Source organism: Mesoplodon densirostris, chromosome 16 (assembly GCF_025265405.1).
Source record: "Mesoplodon densirostris isolate mMesDen1 chromosome 16, mMesDen1 primary haplotype, whole genome shotgun sequence".
Lineage (NCBI taxonomy): Eukaryota > Metazoa > Chordata > Mammalia > Artiodactyla > Ziphiidae > Mesoplodon > Mesoplodon densirostris.
Window position 1 is genome coordinate 546489 of NC_082676.1, and position 22268 is coordinate 568756.

The 22268-nt window shown below is 47.3% G+C and overlaps 1 protein-coding gene across 2 annotated transcripts; it reads right to left on the minus strand.

The window, feature by feature from the left end:
* Positions 1-1343: 1343 nt before the first annotated feature.
* Positions 1344-20434, minus strand: PCMTD2 (protein-L-isoaspartate (D-aspartate) O-methyltransferase domain containing 2). 2 transcript variants are annotated; one of them, XM_060078933.1, is made up of 6 exons: positions 20322-20434; positions 15317-15647; positions 10187-10289; positions 8640-8811; positions 6773-6896; positions 1344-4124 (listed from the first exon to the last, which is right to left on the minus strand). In XM_060078933.1, exons 2-6 carry the CDS (start codon positions 15621-15623, stop codon positions 3748-3750), a joined length of 1083 nt encoding a protein of 360 aa, XP_059934916.1. In that variant the 5' UTR covers positions 15624-15647; positions 20322-20434; the 3' UTR covers positions 1344-3747. The 2 variants fall into 2 exon arrangements, with proteins under 2 accessions (XP_059934916.1, XP_059934917.1); XM_060078934.1 differs by having other exon boundaries at positions 20288-20434.
* Positions 20435-22268: the final 1834 nt, after the last annotated feature.

A 22268-nucleotide genomic window follows, 5' to 3' on the forward strand; every position in this document is an offset into this window, starting at 1 on the left:
CTAAGACCACCTTGCTTCCTTATCCTATAAGTACCTCAAGCCCCTTCCTTGCCTCTGGGGAGGTGGACTTCATATCATCACTTGGCTGCCTTGCAACCTCGGCATCTAAGCATGTGGCTTGCTGTGTGACGAACGAGCCTGGTTCCAAACACCATGAGTCCCTAAGCCTTAAGGCAGGGAAGCTTCTATAAAACACATCCTGCTGAAATAACTCCCAGAGACAGTTAGGATTAAGCATGTGACGAAGTCCAGAAAACAAGGGCTCTGTGCTCGCCGTGGGAAGACAACCGTCCCTGCAGAGCCTGCCACACACCTCCCACCACTCACTCAGGGCTACTGACTGCAGCGGCCTCCTGGCTTTGCTCGCACCACCCCAAACTGTGCTCTAATATGCTTACAGAAAAATGGCCTGTTGAAGTAAAAGCAGCATGGGCTGTCTGTAATATACTCTGCCACCAGAAAGGGCACCCTCACCCAACCGTGCTGGGACCTTGATCTCAGACTTCCAGCCTCCAGAACTGTGAGAAATACACTTGTATTGTTTATAAGCCACCTAAAATACCCAATTGGTGTTTTGTTATAGAAGCCCAGATGGATTAAAAGAATCAGCAACGGTGTTTAGGAAAAACTGGAATTTTAAATGAAAAAGAAAAAAAAAAGCTCACTTACTACAATAGCACCTCAATACTTTTAAGTCTGGACCACGACCCTCTGACCCTGACACTAAATCCTGACCCTGGCCCTGGCCTGACCCCAGCGCCAACCCTGAACCCTCATCCTCACCCCTACTGCCCCACAAGATATAATGCCATTACCCAATATCTCTTATTTAACATTTTCACAATATGGGGAAATCGGGCCAAAAAACTCACCAGACTCTCTCCAGACGCCTATGTTCTCACGTAGCCAGACTTTGTCTGTTCCAACTTCCTGTGTTCAATCACATATCATGCCTCCTCTAAGTGTGCTAGAATGGTACAGAATTCAGCAATAATACAAACAGTGAAAGAAAGCACATGATTCTAATTTTTTTGTTGTTGTTTTCTTTTTTTGCGGTACGCGGGCCTCTCCCGTGGCGGAGCACAGGCTCCGGACGCGCAGGCTCAGCGGCCATGGCTCACGGGCCCAGCCGCTCCACGGCATGTGGGATCTTGCCGGACTGGGGCACGAACCCGTGTCCCCTGCATCGGCAGGCGGACTCTCAACCACTGCGCCACCAGGGAAGCCCTGATTCTAACTTTTTAACGTTTATTTTTAAACATTTTTGGAAAAAAAAATGTAGCCAAGAATTTTAATTCCACACAGGAAACAGAAGCAATGCCAAGAAGGCTAAAGTGTCCTAACTACCTTTATTGGTATCTTTTGTATATCAGTTCATTAAAACCTTTGTTTCATATTTCTTGCATTAATCCCCTGAAAGTTCCAGATGGGCAAAAATATTTTTAAATACACAGCTGATTTCTACATTATATACTTAATATTTATAAATTTGTTATTTGTTTTGCACATGTCTATGGCTGTACTACTTTCAAGACGAAAGTCACATATAAAAATACAGACTAATCAAAACATAAAAGTCAGCCACTGTCTAGAATGTGGTTTACAATATAGAGCTTGCAGACAACACAGACTGTATATATAATTCATCTGTTTGAAAACAGAAAGTAGTGTCTGAGACTGCCTCTGGAGAAAGATGCTGACACACAGGGAAACTCACTGCTGATTCTCCTTTATGTTTATTAGATAGATCAATACCAAATTATTTCACATATATTATATTCAATATCTATATATATATATTGTAACCAAATTCTGGTTTAAAAGTCACAAACCAACAAGTAAATACAAAATGTTAAGGAAAGGTTTAACATATATAGGGGAAAACATGTCTTATGCCTCGTAAAGAGTTTTTACAATCTAGCATAAAGGCAAATGTGGTTGAAAAAAAAAGGAAATCCATATACAATTACAGAAAAAAATTTAGTCAAGCCACCTAATATAAAATATTTCAGATATCATGTCCAAAAATGTCCACGTGTTGCAGAGGTCTCTACAAATCAATTAGAATAACGTCAACAAGATCTGCAAACTGAAGTATTAGCAAGTAAACGTGACTCATGCTTTTCTCTCTGAGACAATGAGGCCTGACTTCCAGTTAAAGGCAGGTAAACACAACTATGAAGAAACCCTTCTTTACAATAGCTTAACTATACCAATTTAGGGCAATATACACGCTTTCCCAGCTATGTGTGCACACAGTATTCTGTGATAAAATGACTCAGTTACTTAAAGAAAGCATAAATGGCAAAACAAAATAACCAGAACTCAGCGAAGCTGGTAAAACCACAGACATTGAAATCCAGCAACACCTGAGAGGCTAAGAGATAAAATTAATCATAAAATCTGGATGATTAATCCTCCATCAGCACTCTGATTTGGGGTTTAGTGTTAACATTTTATACTAGCCTTTGGTTAAAACTGAAAAGTATGAAAAGAACCAATGTTTTGGAAGAAGCAGTGTCACTTGTAAACATGCTGCCACCTAATTAAAAGGACGGCCTCTTCTTCTAGACCCATGACTTGATAAGACAGGAAGCTCTCAACACACAGCGCTGGAGAAGATGGATTCTACACGTCAAACTCGAGTGAAACTGTTCTAATGCAATGTACTAAACACGAGTTTGTTCTTAGGAAAAATTACAAAACTAACAAATATTTTTCTCCAGAATTATAAAAGATAAAATCTATGAATCAGTACTGTAATGTGATTACAGAAAAATAGCCAACTGAAAAAAAAAAAAAAAAACCCAACCCACAGGCCGTCTACATTGTCCCCAATCCATTTCCTGCAGCCAGTACTTCCCACCTGCTCTGAGGACTGAGCCTTAGACACCGTGACTGTATTTAAAGCTGAGTCAACAGTACTCTCTGTCTCTGGGGCAAAAGTAATGTAGCTCCTTACTTACACAACACTTGTTTCATTCTTCAGGACTTTCCTTGAGGTGATTACTCAATGTTGGTTCTTTTAAAGGTAACAAAAGGTGTCAGAAAAAAATTCCTTGGAATTTCTTTTGCAATTCCACAAAGACATCTGGCAATTTGATACATTCATTCCTCTCCTCAGCACAATTTTCCTTTTTTAAAATTACAACTGACAACTCACGTAAGATGTAATTAATTTACTTGAGAGGGCTTTTCAATCAAGTATCCACGTTCCAGATAACTAAAAGATTTAGTTAAATCTTTTTAATTAATCTTTTAATAAATCTTTTAATTACTCAGTGCCAGTAATTAAGAGGTTGATACCGTAAAATTCAAACTTGCACATAGGCATGTCCCACTCAGAAAAGATTTTAAACACTTACCAACTTGTGCTTTTTGTCTCACCTTTTATAAAAGAAACACAAGTTAATTTCAACTTCAGTTTTCCTTTCTGATGCAGACACGTGTACCTTGTGTAAGAAACGGTCTCCAGGCCACCTCCACGTGCAGACCTCAGCATTTCCTGAGAGTGTGAAGTCAACCCCTCCTCCAGGAGACTCTCACCCTTTTGAGACAACATTCTCCCTTGCACCTTATGTTTGTCAGACTGTGTTTACAGAAATCAGACGACTGGATGAAAACTCTCCAGGACAGTCAAGGACAGACGAGAAGACGAGACGCAGAGCGGGAGCCCCCTCCTTCTCCAGGGCACCTGCTGCGGGCGGCCCTCCAGGAAGGCTTGGCCTCCTCCCCTGGACCACAGACTTACTTTTCTCTGTAATAAAGCAGGTAGTACTTCAGGGGATCTGGCAGAGGGAGGCTCAGGACCTTCTCACGCAGGAAGTTCACCGGGGGCTCTGGCTTGGCGTCCGGCGGGGTTGTCACCTCTTCTTGCCGCTCCTCTTCCAGGTCTCCGCAGCTGGTGTCATCAGAGGGGTTGGAGATCCGACTGGCAAACACCTCTTTGTCCAAAAAGACAATCGTTTCCATTCGGCGGCGGCGAACTCTCCTTCGTTTAAACCTGGGAGTGTTCTTCAGTCCGTTCCCGTTTTTGTTCACAGCTTCCTGGTGGATGACCTTCTTAATGGTGCCCCGAATGGCAATGCGCGCCAGGTCCTGGAGGCTGCGAACCGCCAGGGGTGCTGTGCAGAGAGCGAGACCGTCAGCCTCAGCCTCGTGACACCACAAGGTCTAGACACCTGAGAAAATTCTAACCACATTTTCATTTACTGGAGTACTTACAAACACATTACAAGAATAGGACAGTGTTGTAGGCAAATGTTAATTATACTCTAATTTGCATTCATATGGTATTTTTCAAAAGATATTTTCAAATGCACTGACCTGTAAATCAGATAAGAAAAGGAAGCGGTACTGCTTGGCTAATCAATCAATGGAAGAATAAAAACCAGGGTTACAGCGTTTGGTTCTCTGATACCCGGCTTCATTTCCCTATTTGCCGTGTTCAGTGATGCATTGTCTCATCCAGTGGAAATACAGTGACCACATGGCTCTACAATTCTTTTATCTGTTTTAATATTTTCACAGTATTTCAGAAATTTAAGAATTTGTTCCTTTTTTATTAAAGTAGAGAAAAAGCAGTTCCAAAACATTTTTAAGAACAAAAATCCCAAAGCACATCAAGGAAAAATAAAATCTGGCAATTAAAGCTCAATTTAGGCCAATGTGTAGGCAATACACACACAGCAATATAACGGCTCCTCTGAGGGGAAGAGAATCATTAGGGGCCTTGACACTGAGAGTCAGCATCACTTCTTACCCCCCTGAACCTAACTTCTCCAAAAAAATAACCACCCAAACTATGCGGAGGACTCCTCTGTCGCCCACGTCTCTCACCAGAATCACAGAGGCCCGAGCAAAACCTGCTCAGCGCCCAATGCCCTGGAGGCGCCCCGGCTCGCAGCACCCTCCTCCCCTTTGTCAGGACACGGGGGCCCTGCACTCGCCCGCCCCTCACACCCCCACATGGCCTCCTGCTCGGCCGCATGGCAGCACTCCTCCCCCGCCACCCCACTTGCTGTTGCCCCCTCCTCAGACCTCCCAAGGGCCAGCTCTGGCCTCTCCAGCTCACCCCGAGGTGCCATCGGTGGGGGCCACCTCATCCCCTGGCCTCTTCCTCTTCCACCCTGCCTGGCGGGCTCCTCTCCGCTTATGCCTGTTAGTCTTTGGTTTGACATCCATCCCATGGCTTCAAATAACACAGAGCAGCCAAAGGCTCCCCGGGCTCTAACCCAGCCCTGCTGGGGTCAGAGCCTCCTGCAGCCCCGCCTCCATAACATGGCAGCCACCTCAGGCCCATGTCCTTCCTCAGAAAGGCCCTACACGCCTCCTGAGTCCCTGCCACTGTAGAGCCCAGTGTCTCAGCTTCAGTCTTTATCTCCTGCCCAGAAAATTCCAGTGGCCTCCTGACCAGCTCAGCCTGCAGTCTGGTCGCTCACCCGTCCATCTGAGAGCTGACCCCATCCCCTGTGCAGCACACAACCGCATCCTCACGGCCTCGATGTGCACTGCCCTCATCAACGTCACTCTACTCGTCTAAGAGCCTCTGGTCCGGGAGACAAAACTCCCAAGTTCACTTCCGGAGCCCTGACGAGCATCGACACTGTTCACTCTGCCACGCTGGCTTTGAAGCCCTGGCCTCAAAACCCGCATCTCGGGTACCCTCCACGTCTTCATGATTCTTACCCAGGCATGATCAAGACACTTGTCGTAGATCCCACCTGTGGCCTCACCTTCTGAAGCTCGGCAGGGGCTCTGGAAGGCGGTGCCCCCCCGCCCGCGGGCAGGCCTGCCTACCCACTCCGGTGGGATTTTCAGGGAGCACACATTTGACAAATTCACCCTCCCCTGACCACCAGGGAATCCAGAATACGGAGGTGCCACATCTTCTATTTAGAGTTTTTTGCGGGGGGGTTGTTTTTTATTTTTTGGCTGCGTTGGGTCTTCGTTGCTGCGCGCGGGCTTTCTCTAGTTGCGGCGAGCGGGGGCTACTCTTCATTGCAGTGCACAGGATTCTGACTGCAGTGTCTTCTCTTATTACAGAGCATGGGCTCTAGGCACGTGGGCTTCAATAGTTGTGGCTCGCAGGCTCTAGAGCGCAGGCTCAGTAGTTGTGGCACACGGGCTTAGTTGCTCCGCGGCATGTGGGATCTTCCCGGGCCAGGGCTCGAACCCATGTCCCCTGCATTGGCAGGTGGATTCTTAACCACTGTGCCACCAGGGAAGTCCCCACATCTTCTACTTAAAACATGGGACGGACTCTACCACCTACATGGTAAAGTTGGGTCTAACCCACCTGCCCACCTCATGTTCCCACGACCCCCACTCTGGCGAGCTCCTCTCCGCTTATGCCTATCAATCCTTGGTTTGACAACCATCCCGTGGCTTCAAATAACACAGAGCCGCCAAAGGCTGCTAACCCTAACCCTAACCCTGGACGTCCCCGGCGTACATCTCCCACACACCAGGGACGTCCAGCTCACGGCCAGTGTGCCTCTGCTCATGCTTCTCTTCCCTTTTCTCTCTTTCTAGGGAGTTCCTTTTCATCCTTGAATATCAAGCACAAACATCCTAAAATAATCCAAAATAGGCTAAAAGTAGACTATAATTTTTTGAGTGATTTTTTAAAAATCACTTGTAAAACTTTAAAGGCCTCAATGGGTGGAAAAGTGTTCTTTAACATTAAAAGGTTTCTTATGAATGTTATTTCTCTTCAAATTCTAACGACAGTAAAAAGATCTAAAAAGTAATTAAGAATCTTCATACTTACGTAACTGGACAAGTCTTGATTTTCCTGACTCTGACTGGCAGGGCTGGATCAGTGGAGCAAAAGAAACAGCCAGAATCTTTTTTGTTTCCCAGGCAGAAGGACCAGTCCGAGTTATCTTAGTCAACTATCCCAAAGACAAAACGAGGACATTCAAAAGATTTGACTACTGGTAGTGTCTATTTAAATATAATCATTCCTGTACACAACCTAAAAAAACACAGACACTAACAATGAAAAAACCTGACAATATGGGCCTCTAATGCGATGTGACAAGAATTACACATAACGTAATGATATTCTTGCAAATATACTCAAGCTTCTAGTACAGAAAATATATATAACAGGGAAAGAAGTTAACAGGTAACAAGAGGAAGCAACCAGAGAAGGGATGTGGGGATTCTGATGAGACGGCCTCCTTGGACTCTACAAAAAATGTCCGTGTGGCGGGGGAAACGTAAGAAGATGGGGCGATTCTCAAGTCCAAGTCGTCAGAGACCCTCACAACCAGCTGCGATACTCCAGCCTAGACGGAGTCCTGGGCTGTGGTTTCTGGAGGATGGGAACTGGAAAAAGACCATCTTGCCCCACTGAACAGCAGCAGGAACCTCTCTAAGGCAAATGGCCTGATTTCTTCAACAAATAAATTGCAAGAAAGGAGGAAAACTTAGAGATTAACAACACTGAAGAGATAATCCACCAAGTGCAGTGCACAGCCCTAAATGGGGTCTCATTCAAGTAAGCTGTTCAATCTGATTTTGAGACAATCAGGAAAACCTGAACACTAGCTGGACATTTCAAGATATTAAGGAATTACTATTAATTTTTTTAGGTTGGTAATGGTTTCGTTATGAAGTTTAAAAACACAGAGCCCTTATCTTTTGCAGGTACAAACTGAAATATTGAAGAATATATATATTTTTTATTAAGGACATTCACTACAGTCTTTACATAACAGTAACTAACAATAAAAACGACATACAACCTAATGTCTGATTATAGGAGCCAGATAATTAACTGGTCAATGGTTCAACCGGCTACCACAGAAGCACTAAAAAATGATGATGTGGAATATTAAGTAACTTAAAATTATATTCACATATTAACTACAACACCTTAGTGTACAATAACCTTTCTGAAAGGATACAAACTAAGAGGAGAGTGCTACAAGAATCACATGCTAACAGTCATGAGGGACTGTGAATAGTTTTTCTTAATGTTCATATCTTCTGGATTTTCTAAAATAAATAATTACTTTTCAAACAAAATGAATTTAATGCTAATATTTTAAAACTGAAGAAAATTTCACCAAAACGCACAATCTCCTAACATTTATCATTTCTGTTTTTCCTCGTTGTTTGTGACGGATAGGTTGCTCATTTATTGCAATCTGTTTTTCCAAAGAAACACAGTATCTAAAACATACAGAAACATGCATAGCCAAGTAGACCTGGACAAGATTCCCACTCAGCAAGGGATTCTGTAAAGTACCCTCCACCATGGAATTTAACACAATTAGACTAGCTACCAAAATAGAATTACTCTAATAATTTTTTTTATGTGTACAGTAATTCCAATACTAGCAAAAGCATAAAAGAATAGCTTTTAGGGGGCGGGGGGAGGAGGGGGAGAGGACAGAAAAGAGGAGGAGGAGAGAGAGGGCGGCAGGTCAGCCTTGCAGTGCAGGCTCTGGGATGCCCGCCTGAGTCAGGACCTGCCCCGCCCTGGCTGCCTCTACGGCCTGTCTCCTCATCGGTGAAATGGAGGGCATTGTTACAAGAGTTAGGAAGGAGAGTGCACGTCAGCTCCCCGGAACCGACCTTGGCAGGCAGCTAAGTGTGCAAAACCGTGGGTTACACGGGGACCTGACCTTCTCTTCCAGCGGCATGACCAGGACGCCCCCGACTTTGAGGAGGCTCTTCATGTACCCCTCGTGCTGCTTCTGCACGCCTGCCCCGCAGTACACCCGGTCATACTGAGAGCAGCCTGGAGAGATCTCCAGGCAATTGCCGGTGACGAAGGACGGCTCGCAGAAGTCAAACCTGAAGCAAACAATGTTTTCCACAACTCAATATGTCACATTAGAACAAGCCTACATGGCAAATCTACACTAAACACGGGTATGTTTTCATCGCACAATCCCACAGCAACACAGCAAAATCAGAGGCAGAAGCTGGACGCCAGACTTCAGAAATAATTACGCGAGTAATAATCAGAACGCTAGAAATTCCAAACCAAATATTATGAAAGTCAGTATCATAAGTGCAATCCAAGCTTACATCAGCCAAGCTCCAAGCATCACTATTGGCTATTGTTATTATCTTATTTTATTATCTTCTATCTTTATTATCTTATTCAAGATCTACTAACCAAGTAAAAAGAGGGAAAATTATATTTGGTTTTTCTAAAATTTTTACTCCCTAAAATATGAACTTTAATGCTTTGCTTTAAAATGCAAGAGCTAGCTACATGGTGCCATTTAAAAACAAATGTGGGACCTCCCTGGTGGTCCAGTGGTTAAGATTCTGTGCTCCCAACGCAGGGGACCCAGGTTTGATCCCTGGTCAGGGAACTAAGGTCCCACATACTGCAACTAAGCCCACGCACCACAACTAGAGAAGCCCGCACGCCGCAACCAGAAAGCCTACACAGCCAAAATCAATAAATAAATTTAAAATAAAAAAATAAAGATAAATGCAACAATTCCATTTTACAAACAAGTAGGTGATAAAATGTTGTCTCTACTGGAAACACGAAAATTGGGAAAAATGAACATTCTATTTGTTCTCTTATACTGGTGAGAAATTACTTTCAGGTATCATAATTAAAAAACCTGGACTGCCCTGGTGGCACAGTGGTTAAGAATTCGTCTGCCAATGCAGGGGACACGGGTTCGAGCCCTGGTCTGGGAAGATCCCACATGCCGCGGAGCAACTAAGCCCGTGCACCACAACTACCGAGCCTGCGCTCTAAAGCCCGTGAGCCACAACTACTGAGCCCGTGTGCCACAACTTGAGCCCACGTGCCACACCTTCTGAAGCCGTGCACCTAGAGCCCGTGCTCCACAACAAGCCACCACAGTGAGAAGCCCATGCACCGCAACCAAGAGTAGCCCCTGCTCGCCGCAACTAGAGAAAGCCCGCACACAGCAACAAAGACCCAACGTAGCCATAAATGAATAAATAAATAAATTTGTAAAGAAAATAAAAATTAATAAATAAATTAAAAACATAAGGCCCTTAAAAACACAAAATATTTTAAGAATAATTAGAACAGATACACACATATCCCTGACTCTCCTGCCACAGTTCAATCATGTTTCCTGGAACACGAACAGTAATAAACTGATTTCTTTCCATTTAATCCAAAGTTTAAGTTATAACTGACACCCAGAACCATGGACAGATTTGATCTTACTTGTCGAAGCTGTCACTTGTCCTGATGAAAAAGTCCAGCTTCTGCTTTGCATACTCTGTCACATCTGAATGGAGTTCCACCCCGTGGTTCACACCAAAAGGACCTAAACGGTTTCAGGATAAGAAAACATGTAGAATTAGGGCGAGAACCCCTACTCTTTATTTCTGTTTCATAGGCTACAACACACTTGATTTGGCATGTATAATTACAGAAATACACGTTACTGGGCCTAAATCACCCAACCCAATATTTAAATATGCAGGCTGGGGGCTTCCCTGGTGGCGCAGTGGTTGAGAGTCCGCCTGCCGATGCAGGGGACACGGGTTCGTGCCCCGATCCCGGAAGATCCCACATGCCGCGGAGCGGCTGGGCCCGCGAGCCATGGCCGCGGAGCCTGTGTGTCCGGAGCCTGTGCTCCGCGACGGGAGAGGCCACAGCAGTGAGAGGCCCGCGTACAGCAAAAAAAAAAAAAATAAATAAAAAAATAATAATAAATAAATATGCAGGCTGGCCTCTGCTCACCACATCATCAGTACTCTTTCTCACAGCTTCCTAAAGCCTGGACCTCCCTGTCCTCAAGCTTCTAAGGAATCATTTGAAAATGTAAAAAAGCCAAGGCCTGTAACCAGGAGTTCAAAGTGCCACGAATGAATTAAAGAAGAAACATGTATTTGCAAATGAAAGTGGACACAGGCCTGTTTTCCATCAAAGGGCTCCCCAAACACTCAGATGTGGTGTTTAATTCTCACAAAATAGGTTTAAATCATCATCAAAATAAAACTATAATTCCAAAATCAAAATGAAGCTTTTTTTAACCAAAAGAAATTTATCAGTAACTGGAAATAAAGCTGTGAGAAGAGTCAGGAGCCCACGTGATGAAACTGCTTTCTCCACATACAAATGCCCCTGGGTTAAATCTCAGGGAGAACTATGGACACAAACAGCTTCATTAAATCTCTGTGTTGTAAGAATCCATTTGCATGAAGGTCGGACTTCCCTGGTGGCGCAGTGGTTAAGAATCCACCTGCCGGGCTTCCCTGGTGCCGCAGTGGTTGAGAGTCCGCCTGCCGATGCAGGGGACACGGGTTGGTGCCCCGGTCCGGGAAGATCCCACATGCCACGGAGCAACTAAGCCCGTGCGTCACAACTACTGAGCCTGTGCTCTAGAGGCCGTGAGCCACAACTACTGAGCCCGCGTGCCACAACTACTGAAGCCCATGCGCCTAGAGCCCGTGCTCCACAACGAGAAGCCACCGCAATGAGAAGCCCACGCACCGCAATGAAGAGTAGCCCCCGCTCACCACAACTAGAGAAAGCCACATGCAGCAACGAAGACCCAATGCAGCCAAAAATTTTTTTAAATAAAAAATAAAAATAGGGCTTCCCTGGTGGCGCAGTGGTTGGGAGTCTGCCTGCCAGTGCAGGGTACACGGGTTCGAGCCCTGGTCCGGGAGGATCCCACATGCCGCGGAGCAGCTGGGCCAGTGAGCCACGGCTGCTGAGCCTGCGCTCTGGAGCCCGCAAGCCACAGGTGCTGAGCCCACTTGCCGCAACTGCTGGGGCCCGCACGCCTGGAGCCCATGCTCCGCAGAAGGACAGGCCACCGCAGTGAGAGGCCCGCGCACCGCAACGAGGAGTGGCCCCCGCTCACTGCAGCTGGAGAGGGCCCTCGCACAGTGGCGAAGACACAATGCAGTCAAAAATAAATTTTTAAAAACATGCAAAAAAGAAATTAAAAAATAAAATAAATTAAATTGAATTAAATTAAAATAAAAGCACTTGTATGAAAGTCAAAACAGGTAACGCTCATCTGTGTGATGGAGGTGAGCATCCTCCCCCTTCTGGAGGGGTGGGGTCCTGCTACGGGGCGGTGGCCATGAGAAACTCTGGGGCACAGACTCGACTCTGCATCTTGTTCTGGGTGATGGTTACATGGAGGTGGATGTAAAAACTCACCAAGTTCCACGCTTCACACTTGTTACTTTACTACGGGTAAGTTATACCTCAATTTAAAAAAATCATGTGAAAATAAACAGGGCACGTAGGGCTTTATTTAAAACACACACAGGGACTTCCCTGGCAGTCCAGTGGTTAAGACTTCGCCTTCCAATGCAGGGGGTGCAGGTTCGATCCCTAGTTGGGGAGCTAAGATCCCACACGCCTCGTGGCCAAGAAACCAAAACATAAAACAGAAGCAATTCCGTAACAAGTTCAATAAAGACTTTAAAAATGGTCCACATCGGGCCTCCCTGGTGGCGCAAGTGGTTGAGAGTCCGCCTGCCGATGCAGGGGATACGGGTTCGTGCCCCGGTCTGGGGGGATCCCATATGCCGCGGAGCGGCTGGGCCCGTGAGCCATGGCCGCTGGGCCTGCGCGTCCGGAGCCTGTGCTCCGCAACGGGAGAGGCCACAACAGTGAGAGGCCCACATACCGCAAAAAGAAAAAAAAATGGTCCACATCAAAAAAATCTTATAAAAAAAATAAATAAAAGACATACATATAAAGTCACAGGGCAGCATTCAACCCTACAGTCCAACAGAAATACTGGTAAATGCAACCATCTGTGCACCCACAGCTTTGCATTCTGCCACTTGGTTCATCTGGCCCCTTCCTGGTGCAGCAGCCTGGCCCCAGGCCCAGGCCTTCCTGCCTCTGCTGGATGACTCACACGCTCTCCTTTCTCAACACCTGTCATGTACAGAGCTGCTGCTAAAACATTCTCTCATCAAAACACAGCCTACAGGCGTCCTTGGTGGCTCAGTGGTTAAGAATCCGCCTGCCAATGCCGGGGACACAGGTTCGAGCCCTGGTCCAGGAAGATCCCACATACTGCAGAGCAACTAAGTCCATGCGCCATAACCGCTGAGCCTGTGCTCTGGAGCCCGCGAGCCACAACTACTGAGCCTGCGTGCCACACCCACTGAAGCCCACTCACCTAGAGCCCACGCTCTGCAACAAGAGAAGCCACCACAATGAGAAGTCTGCACACCGCAACAAAAGTAGCCCTCGCTCGCCGCAACTAGAGAAAGCCCGCCCACAGCCAAGACCCAACGCAGCCAAAAATAAATAAATAAAATAAATAAATAAAATATCATTAAAAAAAGATTAAACATAGTTATAAAAAGCAAAAACACAGCCTACTTGAGAAGTCACATTTCCAGTATTTGTATCACATCCACATGATTCCGTTTCCATCCCCACTGCTCTCTTGGTCACTTGCCAGAGACCAAGAAAGCTTGCTTTTTTTCCCCACTCATCATGTTCTCATTAGCCCCGCACCTTTGTTAGACACTTATTGAGGACACACCTCCTATTCCCCAGAAGCTTCACAGCAGACTAAAAACACATATCCCCTGACCCGCCCCAATAGAGAGAGAACTAAAAGCAGAGGGAGTGCAGGAGGCGGGCAGGACGGTGGCACCAAAGACACAACACGGAAACTAGTCCCACGAGGCCCCACGCGGAGCAGCACACGACATCCACGACACTTCCAGCTTAAGCTGACAAGTGCTGCACCCTCCCCACCGCCAACTGGGACCTCAAGAAGGGAGCGCCCTCAGCAACGGGGTGGAGCCACAGAATGAGCACAGGAATGTGGCAGAAAGGGGACACGGTTCAGAGCCGGGCAGAAAGGCTGCGGTCAGAGAATAAGAGCCCCTACGTCAGATGAAACACTCCAAGCCTCACATCTGCAGGCACGGGGAGGCCAGCAAGGTTTTCACCTCTGCAGTGATCTGCACGAAGCACCATCACGGCTGCATGAACCAGACAGGGAGGCCCAGGACACACAGCATCCAGACAGCGAACACAGTCCAGTGCGCGCAGCTTTCTCCCTGCAGATCCAAGATGTCTACCCGTGAATGCAAACTCTCAAGTTACCTCCTTCAAATACATCAAAGCAGCACGCAGTGTCCACTGCAGCCGAAAACACAGCTTTCCTTCCTTCAGAACTCTCCTCTCCTAGTATCTAGTGAAATTCCCAAGAAAGAGGGGATTCAGAAAAGACAAACAACATCAACTGTAAGCCATTTCTTTATAACTTCTACACAACATCAAGTGCAGCAGGGCAGCTGAGGTTTACTTTAAGTCATCTTTTCCTGAGCATTTCATTTCTTTTCAATAGCATTTCTAATCTAATCAGTTTGATATCCTGACCACCTTATCCTTAGCTCCTCCAATTTCTCAGCTCCACCAGAGGGAATTACAATTCACTAATTCCAGAATGATGAATAACCCGGGCTCCCTTTGCAAAGCAGTTTCAATCCAAGACAAGTTAAATTCAAAAAGCATTTAGCTTTAAAAAAATTGCCATTTAATAATCTGAGGGTAGCAATTTATAGCCTAAAGTCAGATGATCAGAATCTCAAAACTTCAGCAAATTCTAAAGTATATGAACTTATGAAGAAACCAAAAGTTTCATTCCATATCCACAAAAAGCAACGGTTACTGCTAAGATTTTCTTAAGTGCCTATATCAGCCACAAAGAAACAATCTTGTGATGGACCGCTAATGATTTAGATATGAATTTAAAGCCGTTATTACTTGAAATCGCCAATATTTGGAATCTTATACTGACCTAGTAATGATGTTAAGATACTTAAGCTGAAAGCTCTGATATTTAGCAAACCTGGGAAAACAGGCTAAATGGCTTCAAATGAGATAACTTGTGAAATCCTTCCCATCCCTGAAATATATTTAAAATAAACAACTTACAAGTATTAACTTTTTTAGTATTAAAACAAAAAGTGCTTGGAAGAACTTTAACTTCCAGGGGACTTTAAAGTTAACTATTCCCAGTTTAGAGACCATGACAGGGCGGGCCAAGTGACTGGATTAATCGAGAAATGACCATGAGGTCCAGATTTATACGATCTCTAGGTCCTCTGTTGTCCAAAAGGAGGGTGTGCCGATCAGATGTTGGAGGCGCAGGCTGGGGGGACAGGAAAGCTGCAGAAGGACCCTTCTATTCCTTACGGGGATTTCTCGATTAATCCAATCACCCCCCCACCCAGGGACTGTGTGGACACCACGACGGCTGGGAAGGCCGAGAGCAGTTACAACTCGGTCCCCACAAAATGACACGCTGCCGGCAGGCTCTCCCTCCTACACGTGGGACAGAGCCAGACTCACCGAGGATGAGCCCCACCATGGAGCTGAGGTAGCCAGTGCCGCTGCCCAGGTTCAGGAAGGAAAGGCCAGGCTGCAGGTCCAGGGCCTCCATCACCTCTGAGTAGATGCACGGAGCGGAGAGGTGGATGTTACCGTGCTTCCACGCCAAGTCTTTATACGCGTTCTCCTTAAATTCTTCGAGGTAATAGTCTGCGCGGTCAATAGCTCGGAAGGCCTGCTCCACCAGTTCAGAGCGGATGTACTGCGCCTCCTTCAAATTGTCTATCAGCTCGTCGTTGTCCTCACCAGCACTCACGGCGCCTCCCATCTTCGAGACCACGTTTACAGAAAGCTGCCGTTTTAAAATTTTTAAAAGAGCAATTCATACTAAAGGTTAGAGGAGAGCAATAGGAGTCCTAAACACTTACCAACTTCAGATTCTGAATTCTGAAAGTAATACAGATGGAATATATGTATTCAACACCCACCCCCCCACCCTATCCCCCTCCACTCCCAAGAATGCCAAGAGTCAAAACAAAAAAGTTAAATTTGAAATTCAATTATATCCATCCAAAAATAAGTTTGTAGTTTATAGTATCGACTGAATACAAATGAACATGCAATCCCTAAAACATAGTTGACAACTTAAAAACATCATTAAAGCATGAATTCAAAACTTTACTAAAAATCATCATTCTAGAAAGTCAAGCATTTAGGATTAAAATCATCTTGAATATACACCTATCTCTTTTTTTTTTAAGATTTTTTTGTTTTTTTTTTTTTGGTCGGGTCTTAGTGCTGCATGCGGGCTCTTTCATTGCGTTATGCAGGCTTCTCTCTAGTTGTGGCATGTGAGTTTTCTCTCTCTAGTTGTGGCGCGCAGGCTCCAGGGCAAGTGGGCTCTGTGGTTTGCAGCACTCAGGCTCTCTAGTTGAGGCACACGAGCTCAGTGGTTATGGTACCGGGCTTAGTTGCCCCGCTGCATGTGGGATCTTAGTTCCCCGACCAGGGATCAAACCTGCGTCCCTTGCATTGTAAGGCGGATTCTTTACCACTGGACCACCATGGAAATCCTGAACATGTATCTGTCTTAACAGGTATATATCCACATATGGAAAAATCATTGAATGTAAACATAAAAAGAGAGCAGATATGTCTACTAGAAAATCATTCTAATATCAACCTCTTTGAATATTTCAAGTGCTGTAGATCCTTTTTTTTTTGTACATAAATCTTCAAAAGCAAAAAAAATTTTTTTAATTCAGGTCAACAAATAATAAAAAGTTATTCATTGTTCATTTGACATTCAAATTTAACTGCTGTCTTATATTTTATCTAGCAACTCCACATCCCACATACGCATAAACATCAAGTCAAGCAATCCATTCAGTCTCTGATTTGGACGTTCTGATGTACAAATTCAGGCAAAAACAACATCCACAAAACCCTCTTCCCCAAGAAACATATTGTGACAAACACCTCACTGTAACAAACACAGCAGCCGTCTCAAGGCTACAGCTTCAGAGCAAGAGAAGCTGCTACTAGAACTCCCTCAACTCCTCGAAATGCCTACTACACAACCTTTCCAGCTCGTCAACATCGGAAAGTACATTTCCGCTCTCCTCCCAACCGCCTTCAAAAAGACAAAGTAACAGCATGTACTCCCCTCTGAGCCGGCTACCAAAACGCCACGTACCCTCCTCTAGTTCACAGGGAAAATGCTCCTTCACCTGTAGAGGTTTTACTCTTCCTAAACAACTCCAATTTTATACTTACCCGAGGGACTTTTACTTCAAATAAAATGGTAATGTTTACAAAACATTTGCTATAAATTGCTGGGAAAAAAGAAAACAGCACTGACTTGCCGGTGGTCCAGCGGGTAAGACTCTGCGCTCCCAACGCAGGGGGCCCAGATTTGATCCCTGGTCGGGGAACTGGATCCCACATACTTGCCACAACTAAGAGTCTGCATGCCACAACTAAGAGTTCCAAACACACACACCCCACACACAAAACTGGCAATTGCGGTGGGAGAGATTTCCCCAGGAATGAAAGCCACCGACCACACAGATTAATCTTCAGCTTCTCACAAGGACACAAAATGTGTGAAAGGTGGGACTTTTAATACAAACGCTCTTCTATTTTATGGCTGGAACAGTTCATGTTCATCGGCAAGATTTTAGAGCTGAAGACTTCCCTGGTGGCACAGTGATTAAGAATCTGCCTGCCAACGCAGGGGATGTGGGTTCGAGCCCTGAGCCAGGAAGATCCCACATGACACAGAGCAACTAAGCAACTACCGAGCCTGCGCGCCACAACTAGTGAGCCCATATGCTGCAACTACTGAAGCCCGCATGCCCTAGGGCCCATGCTCCACAACAAGAGAAGCCACCGCAATGAGAAGCCCGTGCACCACAACGAAGAGTAGTCCCCACTCGCCTCAACTAGAGAAAGCCCACACGCAGCAACGAAGACCCAACGCAGCCATAAATAAAAAATTTTTATTTAATTTAAAAAATAAAAAATACATAAAATAAAGATTTTAGAGCTGAGTATCAGACTTCCAAATCACTAGGATCTTCCAATTATTAGATTCTCACCCCCATTTTAAACTGTTTCAGAGACCTTGCTGGTTACAGTCCACGGCCAGTTAACTTAGCCAGATGGGATAAGGTGCTAATGAGGTCAAGTTTAATCCTGGATGAGCCACTTAGTTCTGAGGCTAAAGCCTTTACCCCTAGTCTTGGACAGTCATCTTAAAATTTGGGTCACTAGTTAAAAGATGAGTCATGTTTGCTTGCTTTAGGGAAATGTCTGGCACCCACACATCCTCCAGGGTGGATCTGAAAGCCACCTCTTCACCCAGAAGCCCGCAAAGTATAATGTTCTATCCTCAGAAAGCAAACACGAAGTATATGTTGGGTGTGTTTCATTGTCTACCAAGTATTTATCCCTTATTTTCAACTTTGCCTCACTTTGAAAGTTTATTCCACGTGCAAAGGCTAGCTTTTTAGTAAAACTAGCAACTAACTGCAACCTTTTTACAGGCACCACCTGCCAGTCACGACCTCATCTTGGCTTTACAACATTATCAGGCATATTGGGACTGAGAAGTCACTCCGCTCATGATGACACACCAGTGTGAAAGGACAGGGCTGCCATTCAACCCCGGGCCTATATTCTCTACCCCACACCAAATACAGCTTTAAACAGTTCTCAAGGGAGCAAAACTCTTTGCCAATGAACACACTGGTCATCTCTCTCCAAAATGACAGACTAAATAACTGTGTGGTAACCCTATCTGCTGCCACTGGTAGGCTGCACGGGATAACCTGTAGGATCTGATATTTACTATTAACTCTCCCGGGCAATCTAACCCTCCCTCACACTGCAAACAATCACTGCTTATTACTGACCATGAATGTGATCAGTCCTAACGCCACCAAAAACATCAACAACAGGTTAAGAGATGTCCTTGCCAAACCAAATCTGGACCTACAAGCCACTCAAATTCAATTTTTCAAAGTAACGGCAAGTCATTTTTCGGATGCTGCACTCGACTATACTTTGCAACCCTGAATTCACCGCTCCGCAGTAACCGGGCACCACCCAAGAAAGCCTTCCTCTAATGCTGCTTCTTCCAAAACCAGCCGTTAAGGGCACAGGGAGGAGACGGCTGAGCAGGAGGAGGCATCGGAAGGTCTCAGGTGGACAATGGAGGAGGCCGTGACAGTGGCCAGGCTAACAGAGCATGAAGCTCTGATACCCGGGGCCAAGATTCAAGTCGACGCTGGGTTTATCAGGCTACTTATTAAGGGCAACACGGACAAAGTAATTCAGCTGGAAGATGAGTTGGGGAGAAGGAACCAAAACCACACCCCCTGCCGCAGGCATAATGGAAGAAAGGGAGACTTTTTCATTTTGAAAACCAAAACTCTTACAAGGAATGCAGAGGGACTTTTTTTTCCAAATACTTGAAAGGCTGCCATATACACACTATACATGAGCCTGATAAAAGCCAGGCCAGTGGAACACGTGTTGGAGATAATTTCTACTAAACACAAAAAAAAAAGCTTTCTAAAACTGGAACTGAAAATACTAACACGTTGTCAGAACGAGGAGTCTCTCCCCGCCAGGGACGTCCCGCGCCAAGTACAAACAAGGAGGGGGCCCAGGCGCTGGTCTCAGGAGCCGAAACCCACCGTCTCCAAGGGCCCCTCCCACCCTAGCGTATGGCTCTATTTCCCCCCCGCAGAGCCACAAGTTCGGACTTGTTTATACAGGAACCTGCCGGTCTACCCAACACTAAGAATGCAGTTGTTCACTTCAGCCCCTCCTTAGCCAAAAAGAACGAAGAAAACGTTGACAGGCACATGAGCAAAGGGTGGAGATAATAGACTTCTCTGATGTGCAAACATCAACTTGGGAGACACAGGCCCTCGCAAACACAAACAAAACACACGCCCCAAAGCCCGGCGAGCTCTCCTTTCCCAACCGAACGCCTCTTTCAGGTCTTGCCTGAAGCTAAGTCCCCAAGGCTTGAAGGGCCAATACTTCCTTAACAGACTCTATCACCTTCTGAAAAGGTACAACCTGTCTCAAATCTTGGTAACTCTCCACTTGCCGTGCTAATTGCAAATGTTTCCTACTTAGTAAGTTAGGGACGATCTACGCGTCTGGAGAGTTAAGTCAACCCAAGGGATGTAAGCAATGCGCACCTGGAGAGACCTCGGGAACCCCCGGAACACTGACGGGCGGACCCCCGGGGAGGGGGGAGCGGGGACGGGAGACGCCTGGGACGCGGAGAGGTGTTTATGCTTGGGGGTGGGGGACGAGGGGACAGCGGAAGAGGACAGGAAGACGCGGAGAGGAGAGGGCGGCCCTGGGGGAGGGGCCGGGAGCCCGGGACGAGGGGAAGGGGAGGGGTGGAGAGGAAGGAGAGAGGGGGAGGGGGACGAGGGGCCGCACCGCCCCCCATACCCCGCTACAGACCGGGCCGAGGGCGGCGGCGGCGGCGGCTCAGTACCTCTTGGCTCGGCGGGCCCGCGGGATCGGCCGCTGGGCCGCACCTGCAGCTCTTCTGGCGCCCCTGGCCAGTCCGCCTCCCACTACGCAGCCCCGACCTCCGCCGCCGTAAACATCCACCGCCCCACTGCGCCTGCGCGCCCGAACGGCCTACTGCGCGTGCGCCCGGGTCCAGCACTTAAAGGGGCAAGGGCGCAGCGGTGGGCCCCATCCAGACGTCCCTGCCGACCATGCGCTCCTCTGGTAGGCGGAAGTCAAAGGGCAGCCGTCAAAGGGCAGCCGCAGGTGAGCGTTATCTCTTCCGCGCCCCACCGCGAGCCAGGACTCAGCTGTGACCACGACAGGCAGGGCTCACTCCTTGGAAGTGACCTTCCAGGAGGGGACCGACCGGTGAGGAAGAAATGAAAACACGGGATGGACAGTAACTGGCGGCAGCGGCGGCTGCTGCGGCTTGGATGACACGGAAGGGACGTTCAGGCGAAGATCTGCAGGACCAGAAGGATCCAAGAGAGGGTGCAATGGCTGCAGGCCAGGGAGAGCTGAAGTGGGCAGGAGCCCCTACCATGCCCACCCCTGCGAGGGCTCCACGCAGCCCCGACTTGCACACCCACCCTCACTGGCTTCACCGCCGCCTCCCACGCCGCCTCCTGATCAGCCCTTCCTGTGAGAGTTGTTGGGGCATCAGTCAGGGTCATTCTGCGTCTCAGAAGTGGCCTGCCCCTGCATCCTGGCCCACTGGCAGATCCTCAGTGTTACCTCCCCAGCCGCCCACCGACGCGGGGGGGCCTTCTGCCCCGATGCCACACGTCCCTTGTGGGCCACCTGCCCGGCCTACCCAGTAAACTTTGTGAAATCTGCCCGAACCTCCTTTTGCTCAGCCCAAACCTCACATAGGTTTTCCAACTGAGTCTTTAGCAGCAGAGCCCTTTCTTTAGACACAGTCCTATAAGGGAGCCCTTATATTTAACAGCTGCAAGCATTGCTGCCTGGGTCCCTCCTGCCCCCACATTCCTCGCCAGACTTGAGCTCCACTTGGGGGCATAGTTGTCACCACTTTCCATGTTCCAGGGAAGGCTTGCTTCTCTTGGTGGTCCACAGCCCCGAATCAGTGGCCCTGTGGTTGCCGCCAACCTGGTGACGGTCACACTGGCTCTCAGAGCCCTTCCTACCTGATTGCCTGTGATAGTCTGTGGCTGTTTCAAATTACAGAGGCCCTGGAGCCATCCTTGACCCTCTCCCTGCTGTGAGGGGATAGGCCCTCCATCCACCCCACCCTGCCTTGGCCTCGCTTCCCTCATCTCTATGGGGCCAGGCTGTAGCCTCGCATCTCACCACCCCTCCCTCTGCTGTGCCGACTGGTCTTCCTAATATAAATAATAGACAACATACCATCAGTATTGGTCTTTGTAGAGCATCATGCTAAGCACTTTACAGAGATTATTTCCTTGGAATAGGTATTAGCATGCTCTCCTAGAAGGAGAGCAGTCCTGACGATGGGAGTCAGCCTGGGCTCACAGCAAGGTTGTCCTGCTGGACACAGACATCTGGCAGAAGAGCTGCAGTGTGACAAACACCACATCATAACTGTGTCCAGGCAGAAGCCAAAACCAGGTCTCTGTGCCAGCAGCGTGCCCTCTCCCGGCCCACAGCAGTGAGGCTTGCTCCTGCCTCAGCACGGCTGAGCCTCCCTCTGCCCTGCCCGTCACAGGTATCACTCATTTAGACGCCCCTGCTTCCTGACAGCATCCAGCCCATGCAGAATGTGTCCGTCTGTAAAAGAGATGTCAGTGCCCTGCCAAGGCCACCAGACACACTGTAGTTGGGTGAGCTTGGATTATTCCTTGTCCCAGGGAGTGGGGGGCACACCATGGGGAGCTGTGGGGTGCCTCTAACAGGTATTGGGAAAGCTCACTGAAAGATGTAGGCTTGGGTTGGGTGATTTGTGGGC

Coding starts and splice junctions, on each gene's coding strand:
- PCMTD2 (XM_060078933.1), bottom strand. CDS start 15,623: ATGGGAGGCGCCGTGAGTGCTGGTGAGGACAACGACGAGCTGATAGAC. Junction 10,290..15,316: donor CATGGTGGGGCTCATCCTCG/GTGAGTCTGGCT, acceptor GAAACCGTTTAG/GTCCTTTTGGTGTGAACCAC. Junction 8,812..10,186: donor ACAAGTGACAGCTTCGACAA/GTAAGATCAAAT, acceptor TGTTTGCTTCAG/GTTTGACTTCTGCGAGCCGT.